This window comes from Oncorhynchus nerka, linkage group LG17 (assembly GCF_034236695.1).
Source record: "Oncorhynchus nerka isolate Pitt River linkage group LG17, Oner_Uvic_2.0, whole genome shotgun sequence".
In the NCBI taxonomy this organism is placed as follows: Eukaryota; Metazoa; Chordata; class Actinopteri; order Salmoniformes; family Salmonidae; genus Oncorhynchus; species Oncorhynchus nerka.
Genome location: NC_088412.1, coordinates 34,570,455 through 34,586,377, shown reverse-complemented (window position 1 = coordinate 34,586,377; position 15,923 = coordinate 34,570,455). Strand labels below are relative to the sequence as shown.

The following is a 15,923-nucleotide window of genomic DNA, read 5'->3' as shown; positions in this document are numbered from 1 at the left end:
TCATGAGTGCTAGGCTATAGGGAAAATGCAAGTATCATGTAGTAGTCTAAACCTATCGATGTTACATTGAGCTGGGTGAATGGAATATGAATGACCGTCATCCAATATTCTATAATAGAAATAAGGCCATGCTCATAAAAAAAATCGTCCTCCCTAATCTTAAATGGCACTGACCGCAACGGATGCACAAACACACACACGCGCGCGCGCGCACACAAAAGGCAATGCATGGTAGAGTTATTGGAGAAAAGAAAACGAATCTGCTGCGCCCTAGTGGCGAAATGTAAACATATTAGTGTAACTATCCTGGAGCATCCAAAAGGTAATTTAGAGCGGAGTAAAATTAGCTTCTTCTTTCGCATGAACTTTTCTCTACACGGAAAATGTAGTCGACGCAGATGTAGGTCAAGAGCCTAAACACATTTTGTCTTAGAAAATGAAAAGCTGACAACGACAATTCACGTCATTTAATTTAGTCATAAATGCAGAAGAGCGAGAATTGGGTAGGACACTGCAGGAGGACCGAATTTACTGTACAGGAGAGCACACTGTGGGGGAGAGAAAAGTGTTTCCAGTTGCCTATGTAGCAGAGTCTGTGTGCGTGTAGTGTTTGTGATTGCGCATGAGAGAGAGAGAGAGAGAGAACCGTTTTTGGTGTGGCTTGAGGCAGAGAGCGCGTGAGTAAGAAGAGTGTGAGGGCGGGAAAACACTCGGGATTCCTTAAAAGTCGATTTCTGACTGGTTGTATTTCAAGTTGCAGATGCCGACAGATGCGCTCAAAGACAGTATCAGTATCGAGGAAACACTGGTGAAGGTAGGCGAAGATGTTGAAAGAGAATGTGCTGGGCAGCCACCTTTTTAACAGTTTATATGGATGCAAATATGTCATTACTTAACGGTTGCTTCACAAGACATTGTCAAGAACGTCTATCGCTTGCACGCGTTGTGACAGGATGCGGGAAGTGCTGATGACATAACAGAAGGGCTCAAATTGATTTGGTTTATTCTTTGAGCTTCAAATGTAACTGACATGAACTTGTTCATGGGCAGGAGCCATTCTTAAAGGTTCTCTGCGTCTATTTGTGCGTGTGTGTGTGTGTGTGTGTGTGTGAGAGCCTGTGCGTGAGCGTGTGTGCTTGTGTGAGAGAGAAAGAGACAGACATAAATCGAGAGATGAAGCTAGAGAAAGCGATGGAGAGATATAAAGGGGGATAGAGGGAGGCAGAAGCAGTGTAGATGTCAATAATGAGGGTGATAGACACAGTGAGATAATGTCATGCATGTGCCTAGGGCTTTTTATTTCAGATCACACTAAAAGTGATGACATGTCAGGCACAGAGTGACTAGCCCACTGTCTATTACAGTCAAATTGGTTCAAGTTTTCCTGGAGACAGCTGAGGATGTGGTAGTACACTAGGTAGCGCAGCATTGCACATTCAAGCCACATCACAATCCTTGCTATCTATACAATTGTATGTGTGTATGGTAAGCTGCTACAGAGTGTGGAATTCTGATGGAAATGTGGACTCAAAGTCAGAGCCTGGTTGGTCCATGTTCTATGGGAATTTATAAACTGGGTGGTTTGAGCCCTGAATGCTGATTGGCTGAAAGCCATGGGTAAATCAAGAAAAAACTTGGTATGTTGGTAACCATTTTATAATAGCAATAATGCACTCAGCCTTGCATCGTGCATAAGAACAGCCCTTAGCCATGGTACAGTATATTGGCCATATACCACACCCTCTTGGGAATTATTGCTTAAATATTGTGTATATTTATTTATTTGTCTCTCTTTTAGTGTGATAGTATGACTCTGTCCAGTGCACCGCCTTTACGCAGAGGAAGTACCCCTCTGCCAATCAAACACCAGCTCAGACGGGAAGAAGCAGTTCATGATGATTGTGATTGGACATCAGGGTTGGCTGGACCTTCTCCTCCTCCAATCAGTTTCAGCCTGGCGAAGGATGAGACCATCACCTCAGCGGTAGAGGGGAGACCCCCCTCTGAAGGGCCCTTTCGAATTGCCCTGCTGGGTCAGAATGGGGTGGGCAAGTCATGCCTTGCTATCGCCTTGGCTGGGGATTTGGATCGAACTGCATCTGTGGATTCTGAAGGTGCATTGGTGTTTGGATGTTGACAAAAATATATGAAAGATATATCTGCTTGTGACCCGTCTAGTTTTCCCTCAGACTGACCACTGTTTTTACAAAAAAATTGCCTATGATACTAATTGTGCCTGGCAAAACACCCCAACGTTTTGTATGTCTTGTAAAAAAAAACATAAACTGAAAACCTTATTTCCACCATCTCCACCTGGGACTTGCCTGATATGTCTCTCTCTCCCTCAGGGGAGGGCTATGTGCACACTGTTACCGTGGACGACGAGGACTGCACCATCCTTATCTACGACAACTGGAGGCAGGTGAGCCTAACAGCACATATGTGGTCGCACTCTACCCCAGCCTTCTCTCTCCCACTCCTTACCCTTTGTCTTTCCTCATGGACTAACTCTTAATATGGGAGTTTCCCCTGTGGGACTCTGCTATTGACTGGCTTGGAAGCTTCTTATCATGTTATTTTCCAGAGGTTTACCCCTATTGCCCTGGGTATTCTTCAAACGTGTTCATGGATGTGTACGGGAGGGAGCTGCTCACTGAGCAGATGTACAATATTGGGGACATATTCTCCTTCTGCTGTTCCTGACCCAGCTGGGGGGTTGGGTATTGTAGTAGCTCTCCAGTCTGAAATAACAAGATTTAGTGAATTTTTGTTGACCTTATATAGATTTATTTTATTGCGATTCTGCTTATCTAATTGCATCACTGACGTTGTTCTCTGGTTGTCTTGTGTGAGAGACCAAGATATGTCGGTGATGCTGCTCAGTCTATTATGTTCAGTAGAATATGTTTTAGCCTTTTGATGCAGTCCAGTCTCAAGATTGGAATCTTCAAATCAGATTTTAGAATTCCAATTTAGCTTTGCTCACTGAGTGTCCCTGAATAATTTTCAGTGACTTATGAACGATTCACTCGAAGGGCATCCAGTGTGCGTGTGTGTGTGTGTGTGTGTGTGTGTGATCGTATTCTCTGCGTGTGTCATCAGTAATTGACTTGGTTCCCAGTTGGTGTGATATGGTAATTTGTCTCTAGGCAGCGGGCACTCGTAGAATGAAAGAGCACAGGGCTCCACTCTCAAGTCTTGACTGCTGCAGGCAGCACACTTTCACTGCATACTACCAGAACAATATGCAATCATTTGTTTGAAATTTTTGAAAAAACACAATCACACGGTCAGGGCAATGGGCCAGAAGGTTGAAGGTTCGCCGACCACCACGGACAAGCGCACTCTCCCTGCCTGTTTCATTATACTACGATCAGTGGCGGCTGCAGACAATGATCAGCTAAGGGGAATCTGATTTTCAACATTTTGATATTGATATTTATATATTTTTTAAATATAAGCAACACAATTTCTACCAACAGGTTTCTGTGACAATGCACCACACAGCCAATATACAAAGCATACTGAATTCGGGCACTTCAATATCATGGTTTGCATTTTCAACGCCACAATAAATAGACTATGTCAATCTCGACAAACAGAAAATACATCCCTCCCTACCTTGTCGGCCAACCCAGTATCGAAGGTTTGGCTTGACAATCTCCGAATGTCATTAAACTTTTTGGTGTTCTGTAATAGATGTCACTTTCTAGTCATCAAATGGTCGCTGCACAGTTTGGATTGATTGATTTTATTTCTCAGTAAAAAAATACATATATATGCACACAGTACAAATATTTTTTAAAGTGACCGGGATTGCATAATAAAGTCGGGGACTTATTTCCAGTATGGTCCATATTTTTTTACAAAAATACATACATAATTACATATACAGTATACAAACACATTACAGAGATACAGAGAAAAAATTATACTGTTCACACATTAGCCAGCTTTTGACATTCTTTTTAAAAGTGGTTATGGTTGGTATGGCTCTGAGTTGCTGTGGTAGTTAAAATGTGTTCTTACCAGATAGACTCTTATATTTAAAACAATGAATATTAGTGTCTCTGGCTCTGGTATAATGCTGGTGGACATCTTTAATAAATGAAAAATTGTTGCATAGGTACCTATGGACTGAGGCTGTAATAATTATGTGGACCAGACTAAGCCTAGCTGCTTAAAACATTTCCAAACCAGAAACCGTGGATTGATGGCAGCATTCTGAAACTGAAAGCGCGAACCACTGCTTTTAATCAGGGCAAGGTGACCGGAAACATGACCGAATACAAACAGTGTAGCTATTCCCTCCGCAGGGCAATCAAACAAGCTAAGCGTCAGTATAGAGACAAAGTAGAATCGCAATTCAACGGCTCAGACACAAGAGGTATGTGGCAGGGTCTACAGTCAATCACGGATTACAAAAAGAAAACCAGCCCAGTCACAGACCAGGATGCCTTGCTCCCAGGCAGACTAAATAACTTTTTTGCCCACTTTGAGGACAATACTGCAGCCGAGGTGAGTAAAACATTTAAACGTGTTAACCCTCGCAAGGCTGCAGGCCCAGACGGCATCCCCAGCCGCGCCCTCAGAGCATGCGCAGACCAGCTGGCTGGTGTGTTTGCGGACATATTCAATCAATCCCTATCCCAGTCTGCTGTTCCCACATGCTTCAAGAGGGCCACCATTGTTCCTGTTCCCAAGAAAGCTAAGGTAACTGAGCTAAGGTAACTGAAGTGCTTTGAGAGACTAGTCAAGGACCATATCACCTCCACCCTACCTGACACCCTAGACCCACTCCAATTTGCTTACCGCCCAAATAGGTCCACAGACGATGCAATCTCAACCACACTGCACACTGCCCTAACCCATCTGGACAAGAGGAATACCTATGTGAGAATGCTGTTCATCGACTACAGCTCAGCATTTAACACTATAGTACCCTCCAAACTCGTCATCAAGCTCGAGACCCTGGGTCTCGACCCCGCCCTGTGCAACTGGGTATTGGACTTCCTGACGGGCCGCCCCCCAGGTGGTGAGGGTAGGTAACAACATCTCCACCCCGCTGATCCTCAACACTAGGGCCCCACAAGGGTGCGTTCTGAGCCCTCTCCTGTACTCCCTGTTCACCCACGACTGCGTGGCCACGCACGCCTCCAACTCAATCATCAAGTTTGCGGACGACACAACAGTGGTAGGCTTGATTACCAACAACGACGAGACGGCCTACAGGGAGGAGGTGAGGGCCCTCGGAGTGTGGTGTCAGGAAAGCGCCTCTTCAACCTCAGGAGGCTGAAGAAATTTGGCTTGTCACCAAAAGCACTCACAAACTTCTACAGATGCACAATCGAGAGCATCCTGTCGGGCTGTATCATCGCCTGGTATGGCAACTGCTCCGCCCACAACCGTAAGGCTCTCCAGAGGGTAGTGAAGTCTGCACAATGCATCACCGGGGGCAAACTACCTGCCCTCCAGGACACCTACACCACCCGATGTCACAGGAAGGCCATAAAGATCATCAAGGACAAAAACCACCCGAGCCACTGCCTGTTCACCCCGCTATCATCGAGAAGGCGAGGTCAGTACAGGTGCATCAAAGCTGGGACCGAGAGACTGAAAAACAGCTTCTATCTCAAGGCCATCAGACTGTTAAACAGCCACCACTAACATTGAGTTGCTGCTGCCAACACACTGACTCAACTCCAGCCACTTTAATAATGGAATTGATGGGAATTGATGTAAAATATATCACTAGTCACTTTAAACAATGCTACTTAATATAATGTTTACATACCCTACATTATTTATCTCATATGTATACGTATATACTGTACTCTATATCATCTACTGCATCTTTATGTAATACATGTATCACTAGCCACTTTAAACTATGCCACTTTGTTTACATACTCATCTCATATGTATATACTGTACTCGATACCATCTACTGCATCTTGCCTATGCCGCTCTGTACCATCACTCATTCATATATCTTTATGTACATATTCTTTATCCCTTTACACTTGTGTGTATAAGGTAGTAGTTTTGGAATTGTTAGCTAGATTACTCGTTGGTTATTACTGCATTGTCGGAACTAGAAGCACAAGCATTTCGCTACACTCGCATTAACATCTGCTAACCATGTGTATGTGACAAATAAAATTTGATTTGATTTGATTTATTAAAATGTTCAACCTTCAGATGGGTATGAGTGGGGAGTTTAAGTAAAATTCTTGCAAGCTTGTTGTGGCTGGTCTGTAGCTTATTGTTTAGATGTTTGGGGCTGCTGGTGAACCGTGATGTGCAGGCATAATCAAAGTGACACTGGACTAGTGCACTTGCCAGAGTCTTTAGGGTGTTTATCAGTGGAGGCTCCTCCTCAGTGAATTTCATAAAAAGTCAAATGGTTGAAGATTTTAAAAAGTATCATTTTTAAATAAAACTATTCTAAATATATTCACGTCACCAAATAACACACTGTTTTGCAATGAAGGTCTACAGTAGCCTCAGCTGCACTGAGGTAGCACTATGGTGTAGCCGGAGTAGCACTATGGTGTAGCCGGAGGACAGCTAGCTTATGTCCTCCTTTGGGTATATTTGCTTCAATACAAAACCTAGGAGGCTCATGGTTCTCACCCCCTTCCATAGATAGAATTATGACAACTTCTGGAGGATGTCCTCCAACCTATCAGAGCTCTTGCAGCATGAACTGACATGTTGTTCACCCAATCAAAGGATCAGAGAATGAATCTAGTATTGAAAGCATAAGCTACAGCTAGCTAGCACTGCAGTGCATAAAATGTGATAGTTGACTCAAAGAGAGAGAAAGACAATAGTTTAACAGTTTTGAACAAATTAATTTCTTCTAAAGTTAAGGAGTAGAGAGAAAGAGAAAGATAGCTATACTTCGTAGTAGATTTTGTTACACTTTCACTTTCACTTACTTAGCTAGTGACAAATGCAGCTAGCTAGTTTAGCATACTCAAACACCCAGCTCAAACAGAGAGGAATGCTATGTTAGCTAGAGGGCTATGTCTATCCAACACTGGAACTTTTCCATAAGCTTTTGGATTAATTAATTTATAGCCACCTGGGCCTGCCGGTGTAACCGCTAAACTGACCAAACTGTACTATATGATTGTAGCGGGTTTAGTTCTAGTAGCGGGTTTAGTTCTAGTTCCTAGTAGCTATGCCTATTTTGAATATGGCGTGACAACGATGTAGGCGGTTTGTAGCAGTTATCAGTCATGATATGAAGGTTTGGCATGGAAAGGTTTTTTCGCCTGGTCACAGACAGCTGATGTGTTCGGCACTGAAGTCCACAAGCGAAGGAAAAAGGTGAGAGGAGGAGAGGGCATAGATAGATGCGAGAAGGAATTATATATACAACAAGCTGTTTGTATGTGCCTGGTATGAAAATGAACTGTGAATGTTTTGAGTGTGATCAGAGGTGTATTTATTGCGCCAATTCTGTTGAAAAATGATTCTTAAACGGAAGCAAATTGAACAAAACAAGGATAAACAACTGAATTTGTCCAGTAGAAACTCTCATTTGCAACTGTTGGACTAATGATTACACCCTAGATCAGCTAGATGTAGGTAAGAGTGTGCAAGTACTGAATGTGTATTGAATGTGTCACTGTCTAACAGCTTGATTACTCATAATTCTCTCGACCTGTGCACCTACGTTGTTAACTTTCATTCATAGGCTAGGTTGTAGCAACCTCATGATGAGTACAGGGAACATTTGAGTATCGTGTAGTAGCCTTAACCTGATGATGTTACATTGAGCTGGGTGAATGAAATATGAATGATAGTCATCCAGTATGCTGTATTATAAATAAATAAACATTTTTTATCATCCTCCCTCATCTTACGGCACCGACCGCCACTGGTGTCTATAGCTAGGTTTTCATCCAATTAGTGCATGATTTTCATGTGAATATTCAAAAATCTGCAAATATCTTTTGCAGTCAAATTCCCAAGTACCGAATATTTAAAAAAACATTCAATGGGTTTACAACTCTAGTGCCTACTGATGGTTTTGTTGCAAAAAAAAAGTTTTGGTATAGTGAATGTGCCCACTTTAGCCAAGAGCTCTCAGCTACAGCGTGGGTATAGCCTACATGATGAGATTATTATGGACAAAAGTGTGAGATCATTTTAATGGCATTAAAAGGTTGGATGGAAACCTGGTTAATGTCAAGCCATTTTGAGGATGCTGGAATTATATTTTTGAAGTAGCTTAATCCGATTTAAACATTGACTGGTTGTGTTTATGCCAAATATAAAAGGTAATACATTTAAAAAGATAAATGACAAATATTTAAGCTATATTGAAGCATTAGGTTCTAGGTGCGCCAGGCTAGCCACTCGAATTGGAGAGGAGGCAGAGCCTGCTTTAAGCTTTCCTGAATAACTAGGCCTGCCTGGAGCATATGTGGCCACATTATTATAGGACGACTTGGGAGAATGATGATCTGCAACAGACAGCGAATCACTAGAATTTTGTACTCACTTAAAAACAATAATGCAATTATTCATTGCATTGTGGTGTTGTAGGCTAATCTAGGTAGGATAATTGTATTGTCGCTAAACAAGATCAATGGTGGAGCTTGTTGAGCTGCGTGTCTCGTCTTCAAGTTTAAAGTTTTAATGTCACATACACAACTACAGTGAAATGCCTTTCTTGCAAACTCAAAACCCAACAATGCAATAATCAATAACAATGTATTACTAGGAAAAAAAAACACACACAAGAAATAAGAATAGGAAATATAAATCGCATAATAAAGTAAGTGAGCATACTATAGACAGGAAATATTTAAAAAGTCAGATCCAATACCATATTTACATGTGCAGGGATACTGGAGTGATGGAGGTAGATATGTATAAGGGGTAAGGGGACTAGGCAACAGGATAAACAGAATAGCAGCAGCTTGCATGTGAGTGGTTATGCAGGTGTATGTGCATATTATGTGTGAGTGAGCAAATTATGGAGCGATTGTTTGTGTGTGTTAGGGCCCTGTGAGTGTGCATAGAGACAAATATTGAAATAAAAGGTAAATAAGGATATAAGGTAAACTCAGTCCATGTAGCTATTTTGTTAGCTTTTTATCAGTCTTTATCAGTCTTAAGCTTTTCATGAGCCTGTTTGTGTCAGACTTGATGCACTGCTACCTCTTGCTGTGAAGCAGCAGAGAAAATAATCTATGGCTTGTGTGGTTGGGGTCTTTGACGATTTTCCAGGCCTTCTTTTCACACCGCCTGATATAGAGGTCCTGGATGGCATGGAGCTCGGACCCAGTGATGTACTGAGCTGCCCGCACAACCCTCTGTAGTGCCATGCGATTGAGGCCGGTGCTATTGCCATACCAAGCAGTGATGCAGCCAGTCAATATGCCCTCAATGGTACAGCTGTATAACCTTTTCAGGATTTGAGAGCCCATGCCAAACTTTTTCAACCTCCTGGGGGAAGAGGCACTGTCGCACCATCTTCATGACTGTGTGTGTTTGTACCATTGTTTGTACCAAGTCTTTAGTGCTTTGGACAATGAGGAACTTGAAGCTGTCTACTTGCTCCACTGCTGCCCCGTTGATGTGGATGGGGTATGCTCACCCCCCCCCCCCCCTTTTCTGTAGTCCACAATCAGCTCCTTGGTCTTGCTGATGTTGAGGGAAGGGTTGTTGCTCTGGCACCACACTGCCAGGTTACTGATCTCCCTGTAGGCTGACTCATCGTTGCCTAACACCTTCGTTTCATCAGTGAACTTGATAATGGTGTTGGAGTTGTGTTGGTCACATAGTCGTGGGTGAACAGGGAGTACAGGAGGGGACTAAGCACACACCCCTGTGGGTCCCCTGTGTTCTTCACACCCCCGTGGGGCCCCTGTGTTATTCACACCCCTGTGGGGCCCCTGTGTTCTTCACTGTTCTTCGCTTAACTTTTCTTTCATGTGTAATGTTGCAGCTGGGCTCTCTGCTGCCTATCAGCTACTCCTATTTGTTTTTGTGGATTCGGCAGGTAGCCTAGTGGTTAGAGCAATGGACTAGTAACCGTAAAGGTTGCAAGATTGAATCCCCGAGCTGACAAGGTGAAAATCTGTCGTTCTGCCCCTGAACAAGGCAGTTAACCCACTGTTCCTAGGCTGTCATTGAAAATAAGAATTTGCTCTTAACTGACTTGCCTAGTTAAATTAAGGTTTAAAAAATGTATGCAGATTTTATGTGTGGTAAGGTTGCTAGTTAGCCTATTGCAGATCTGGATAGAGGGCAGGATAGGAAGTTAGACTGGTAGAAGATATTGACCTATGGTGTAGTAAAAGTTAGCATGCGTTGAAGCGTAGTGCATAAGGGAAGTACCAAAACACCTTGATATAGGGGAGGCGCATGCAAGCAGATGACGACATTTGTCTACAATGGAAGAATTTATATAGTAAGTCCTTCAAAAGAGCGAATGTAAACCAGGGAAACCTCCCTCCTCTGTGCCCAATAAAAAAACACACAACCTTCCCCAAAGCAACAAAAAAAGTAAGACAACCCTTCCCTATTTTGGACCACCTCAGTAAAGTTTGAACTGTCCCTAATGAAATGTTGCTGCTGACCCTCATTCACAAGGCTCTAAAAATGTGCACACTTTAAGACACATAAAAATATGTGTCGCCAAATGTTCCTATAATTTTGAAAACCTGGCAGCAGGGTTAACCGCTTTCTTATTCATAGGAATAACATATACACTACATGACCAAAAGTATGTGGACACCTGCTTGTCGAACATATCATTCCAAAATTATGGGTATTAATATGGAGTTGGTCCCCCCTTTGCTGCGGTAACAGCCTCCACTCTTCTGGGAAGGATTTCCACTAGATGTTGGAACATTGCTGCGGGGACTTCAGCCACTAGAGCATTAGTGAGGTCAGGCACTGATGCTGGGCAATTAGGCCTTGTTCGCTGTCAGCCTTCCAATTCATCCCAAAGGTATTCGATGGAGTTAAGGTTAGGGCTCTGTGCAGGCCAGTCAAGTTCTTCCACACCGATCTCGACAAACCATTTCTGTATGGACCTTGCTTTCTGCACGAAGCCATTGACTTGCTGAAACAGGAAAGGGCCTTAACCAAACTGTTTCCGCAAAGTTGGAAGCACAGAATCATCTAGCATGTCATTTTATGCTGTAGTGTTAAGATTTCCCTTCACTGGAACTAAGGGGCCTAGTCCGAACCATGAAAAAGTTTCAGACCATTATTCCTCCTTCACGATACCATACAGTTGGCACTATGCATTCGGGCAGGTAGTGTTTTCCTGACATCCGCCAAACCTAGATGTGTCCGTCAGACTGCCAGATGGTGAAGCGTGACTCATCACTCCAGAGAACGCTTTTCCACTGCTCCAGAGTCCAATGGCGGCGAGTTTTACACCACTCTAGCCGACGCTTGGCATTGTGCATGGTGATATTAGGCTTGTGAGCAGCTGCTCGGCCATGGAAACCCATTACATGAATCTCCCAACGAACAGTTCTTGTGCTAACGTTGCTTCCAGAGGCAGTTTCAGAACTCGGTAGTGAGTGTTGCAACCGAGGACAGACAATTTTTATGCACTTCAGCACTCGCCGGTCCCATTCTGTGAGCTTATGTGCCCCACCACTTTGCAGCTGAGCCGTAGTTGCTCCTAGACGTTTCCACTTCACAACAGGAGTACTTACAGTTGACCGGCGCAGATCTAGAAGGGCAGAAATTTGACAAACTGACTTGTTGGAAAGGTGGCATCCTGTGACGGTGCCACGTTGAAAGTAACTGAGCTCTTCAGTAAGGTCATTCTGCCAATGTTTGTCTAGGGAGATGGTGTGGCTGTGTGCCCAACTTTATACACCTGTCAGCAACAGGTGTGGCTGAAATAGCCAAATCCACTTATTTGAAGGGGTGTCCACATACTTTTGTATATATAGTGTAGATTTGGTTGTTCTATACAAGTACAAGTATGGCCTTTCTTATACAGTAAATAGGAGTGTATTCTTATTGAAATTCATATGACAAAATGGAAGGTAAAGTGGTATGATTGTGGTGATCTCTCTCTCAGGACCTGTCTGATCTCCAGTGTGAGGTGTGTGTCCTGGTGTTCTCTGTGACAGACAGGCGGAGTTTCCACCGCACCGCCCAACTCCGCCTCCTCCTCAGGGAGACGCAACCGCAAACTCCCATCATCCTCGTTGGCAACAAGAGCGACCTGGTCCGTTCACGTGAGGTCAGCACTCAAGGTGAGGCAGCTTGGCCCTCTCTTTGTTACAGGACTGCGATAGAATGATGTCCCCTATTGTCTCTGCAACCTTAAGATGCTTTGTATAACCTGCACTGTCCTAGCGGATACCTTTCCCTAAAGATTATCTCTCCCTATACCTTTCCCTTTGCTCCCGCACATTGGCTAACCGGGCTATCTGCATTGTGTCCCACCACCCGCTAACCCCTCTTTTTACGTTATTGCTACTCTCTGTTCATCATATATGCATAGTCACTTTAACCATACCTACATGTACATACTGCCTCAATAAGCCTGACTAACCGGTGTCTGTATATAGCCTTGCTACTGTTATTTTCAAATGTCTTTTTACTGTTGTTTTGTATCTTTACTTACCTACACACACACATACCTTTTTTCACACTATTGGTTAGAGCCTGTAAGTCAGCATTTCACTGTAAGGTGAAATGCTACACCTGTTGTATTCGGCGCACGTGACAAATAAACTTTGATTTGATTTGACCTTTCCCTATAGATTATCTCTACCTATTCCTTTCCCTAAAGATTATCTCTCCCTATACCTTTCCCTAAAGATTATCTCTCCCTATAGATGCTCTCTCCTCTCATTGCCTTATTCCTGCCTGCCATCTCCACCCTGCGTGTTGTCAGGTTGAGTTCTGTACTGTATCTCTGCAGGGTACTGCTGTGGGGGGAGATTTACAGGAATACAGACGGAAAGTGGCACAGCGTTTCAGCTGCAGTGCAGTGTGGGAGTATGGGGGGAGGGGATGTGCATGCTGAGAACTGTGCATGAGATACTGAGAACACACACCCTATTCATCTAAACGTACATATCAACTGAGGATATGGCTGTGTGGTGTGTTCAGAGGACCAGCCTGAGCTCGGCTGTTTGGATCCCTCAACCTGTAAAACACAAAACTTTTGTTCTTTCAAACTTTCTCAATTTCACCCCCACCCTTCTCTGTGTGATAAGTGTTTCTCCAGAATGCAGACCTAGACGTTTTTGGATTCAGTGTTATGTAATCGCAGAGCCAAGAGCCTTTGTCTGAGTAGGCCTGAGGCAGAGAGTAAGGCATTCTGATTAATTGCTTTTCACAGGCATCGGTTGAAATTTCCCTCAGGAGAAAAAAAAAACATTTACCATACCTCTCTTCCTCTCTTCCACTCTAATAACAAACACAGTTTTAATTAGGACCAATTAGGGCAATTGCTTCTCACCGTCTTTCATCATCTGGCGTCTCATTCCCGGGATCTCTGTCTTGCACTCTATATTTTATTGTCAGGCGGTGGGTAACTGGTGCAGTGAATCAGGCGCAGGAGAGCAGAAATGAGTGTACAAGGTATTTAATTCCACAACAGCACCAGTATACAGACAATACTCAAGGTGCGGAGAAATACCGGTCACTCGAAAATAACGGGTGTAAATACATACCAGCCGACAAGTACCGACATGAACAATCAATAAACACGCACACTAACATGTGGGAAACAGAGGGTTAAATAATGAACATGTAATTGGGAAATAGATACCAGGTGTGTAGAAAACAAAGACAAAACAAATGGAAAATAAAAAGTGGATCGGCGATGGCTAGAAGACCGGTGACGTCGAACACCGCCCGAACAAGGAGAGGGACCGACTTCGGCGCAAGTCGTGACATCTATATGTGCTATATACTTATTTTTAAGAAATGCTTTCGATGTGTGTGTATTTGTCCTGGGAATACTAGTCTGTAATGACACAATAAATCCACAGAGGCAGGGATATTGATATTGTAGTGTATCTGATGTCAACCAGAGAGGAGCTGGGCTGAGTCACAGGACAATGACATAATAAGAGGTGCTTTATCATGTAACTAATATGAATGAACCTGTGACACCAGCACATCACTGTGTACCCACCCAAAATGTTCTCATCCAAAATGTGTTTACCACTGACAACTGTGCTTATGGGTGTCTTTCTTTTTCCCTCATTATCGTCATCATCGTCTCACTTTTTCTCTCTCTCTTCTCTCAGAGGCCCTCACCAGCGCTTCTCTGTTTGACTGTCTATATGTAGAGATGTCAGCTTCTCTGGATCACCGCACGGCAGAGCTCCTGGAGTATGCTGTGAGGTTAGCCAGGGGCCTCAGCCCGGTGCCTCCAGGGGCCTGTGGGCACGACATGGCTGGCGGCCGGGAGAGCATCACCCACCGTGCCAAGCGTTTCCTCACTAGCCTGGTCCCACGCTACCCCCGCGAGAGGGAACGAGAGGGGGGCAAGTTCTTTAGACAAAAGTCCCGGTCCTGCCATGACCTGGGTGCCCTGTGATCAGGGATGATGGAAGGGATAGAAAGAGAGAGGGTTGGCTAGAAAGAGAGAGGGTTGGCTAGAAAGAGAGAGGGGTGGCTAGAAAGAGAGAGGGGTGGCTAGAAAGAGAGGGGTGGCTAGAAAGAGAGGGGTGGCTAGAAAGAGAGAGGGGTGACTAGAAAGTGAGGGGTGGCTAGAAAGAGAGAGGGGTTGACAGAAAGAGAGAGGGGTGGCTAGAAAGAGAGGGGTGGCTAGAAAGAGAGCAAGAGGGAAATAAGATGTAAGTAATCGCAAAATAGAGATGATTCGAAGAGGTAAATTATGGTGACGAGAAAAGTGAGTGTCAATGTGTGAGTGTAAAAGTGAGTGATGGGAAGAGGACACAGTTGTGGGGGATGACACATGCATAAAGCAGAGAAGAGCAGGAAGAGAGAATTGCATTAAAGAAGAGATGGATGTATCTGGGTTTATTTGTGTAAAAATGTTGTACTAGAGAACCATAGGTGATAGATAGAAAACCATTCATTAGCTAAACACCTGTAAATACAACACAAAGCATCATACTGTAGTGGCGGAATTGATTATCCACCTCTATTCCAATGTGATTTCATTGAGGATCAAATAAAATAGTTATAGAAGTCATGAGAAAGGAAGGTGACTCTTTTTATCTATGTATTTGTCTCTGTGTGTTCTGTTACAGTTGAGAGACTTTATAGTGCAGAAACTTCCCTGAATGCTCTTCGCATTGTAGAGATACAGGTAACTGCCTAAATAAAGGAAACACTTGAGTATTTGAGGGGTACAAAGTATATTGAAAGCAGCTGCTTCCACATGTATGGTTCCTGAGTTAATTAAGCGATTAACATTCCATTATGCTTAGGGTCTTGTATAAAAATTTCCAGTTGCAGATTATTTTGGCTACCATAGCTAGAAGGAGATTTTAGTGACTTTGAAAGAGGGGCCTCAAATGAGTGTGGGGCTTTAAAGGGTGTTTGTGTGTGTCTCTGTCACCAGATCTCAACCCATTGAACACTTATTGGATATTCTGGAGCGACGCCAGAGACAGCGTTTTCCACCACCATTAACAAAACACCAAATTATGGAATTTCTTGTGTAAGAATCCCTCCAGTAGAATTCCAGACACTTGTAGAATCTATGCCAAGACACATTGCAGCTGCATTGAAGCTGTTCTGGTGCCCTATTAACGCCTTATCACACTTTCTGTTGGGGTTTCCTTTCTTTTGGCAGTTACCCATAGGTTTCCAGGACAGGTGCAATAAGGGCAGTCGGAGTAGCAGCCCTGATATTACATAGTTTTGATTATTTTCGTGAGCTCTTCACTTGCTTTTTTGAGTATACAGACAATCTTGTATCCATGGGGATGCAG

The 15,923-nt window shown here is 43.6% G+C and overlaps 1 protein-coding gene across 1 annotated transcript; it reads left to right on the top strand.

The window, feature by feature from the left end:
• The first annotated feature begins 541 nt into the window (after nt 1-541).
• Nucleotides 542-15,178, top strand: LOC115145494 (GTP-binding protein REM 2-like). The gene is made up of 5 exons (XM_029687030.2): nt 542-814; nt 1,799-2,114; nt 2,349-2,422; nt 12,074-12,251; nt 14,265-15,178. Exons 1-5 carry the CDS (start codon nt 761-763, stop codon nt 14,555-14,557), a joined length of 915 nt encoding a protein of 304 aa, XP_029542890.1. The 5' UTR covers nt 542-760; the 3' UTR covers nt 14,558-15,178.
• The last annotated feature ends 745 nt before the right edge of the window (nt 15,179-15,923 follow it).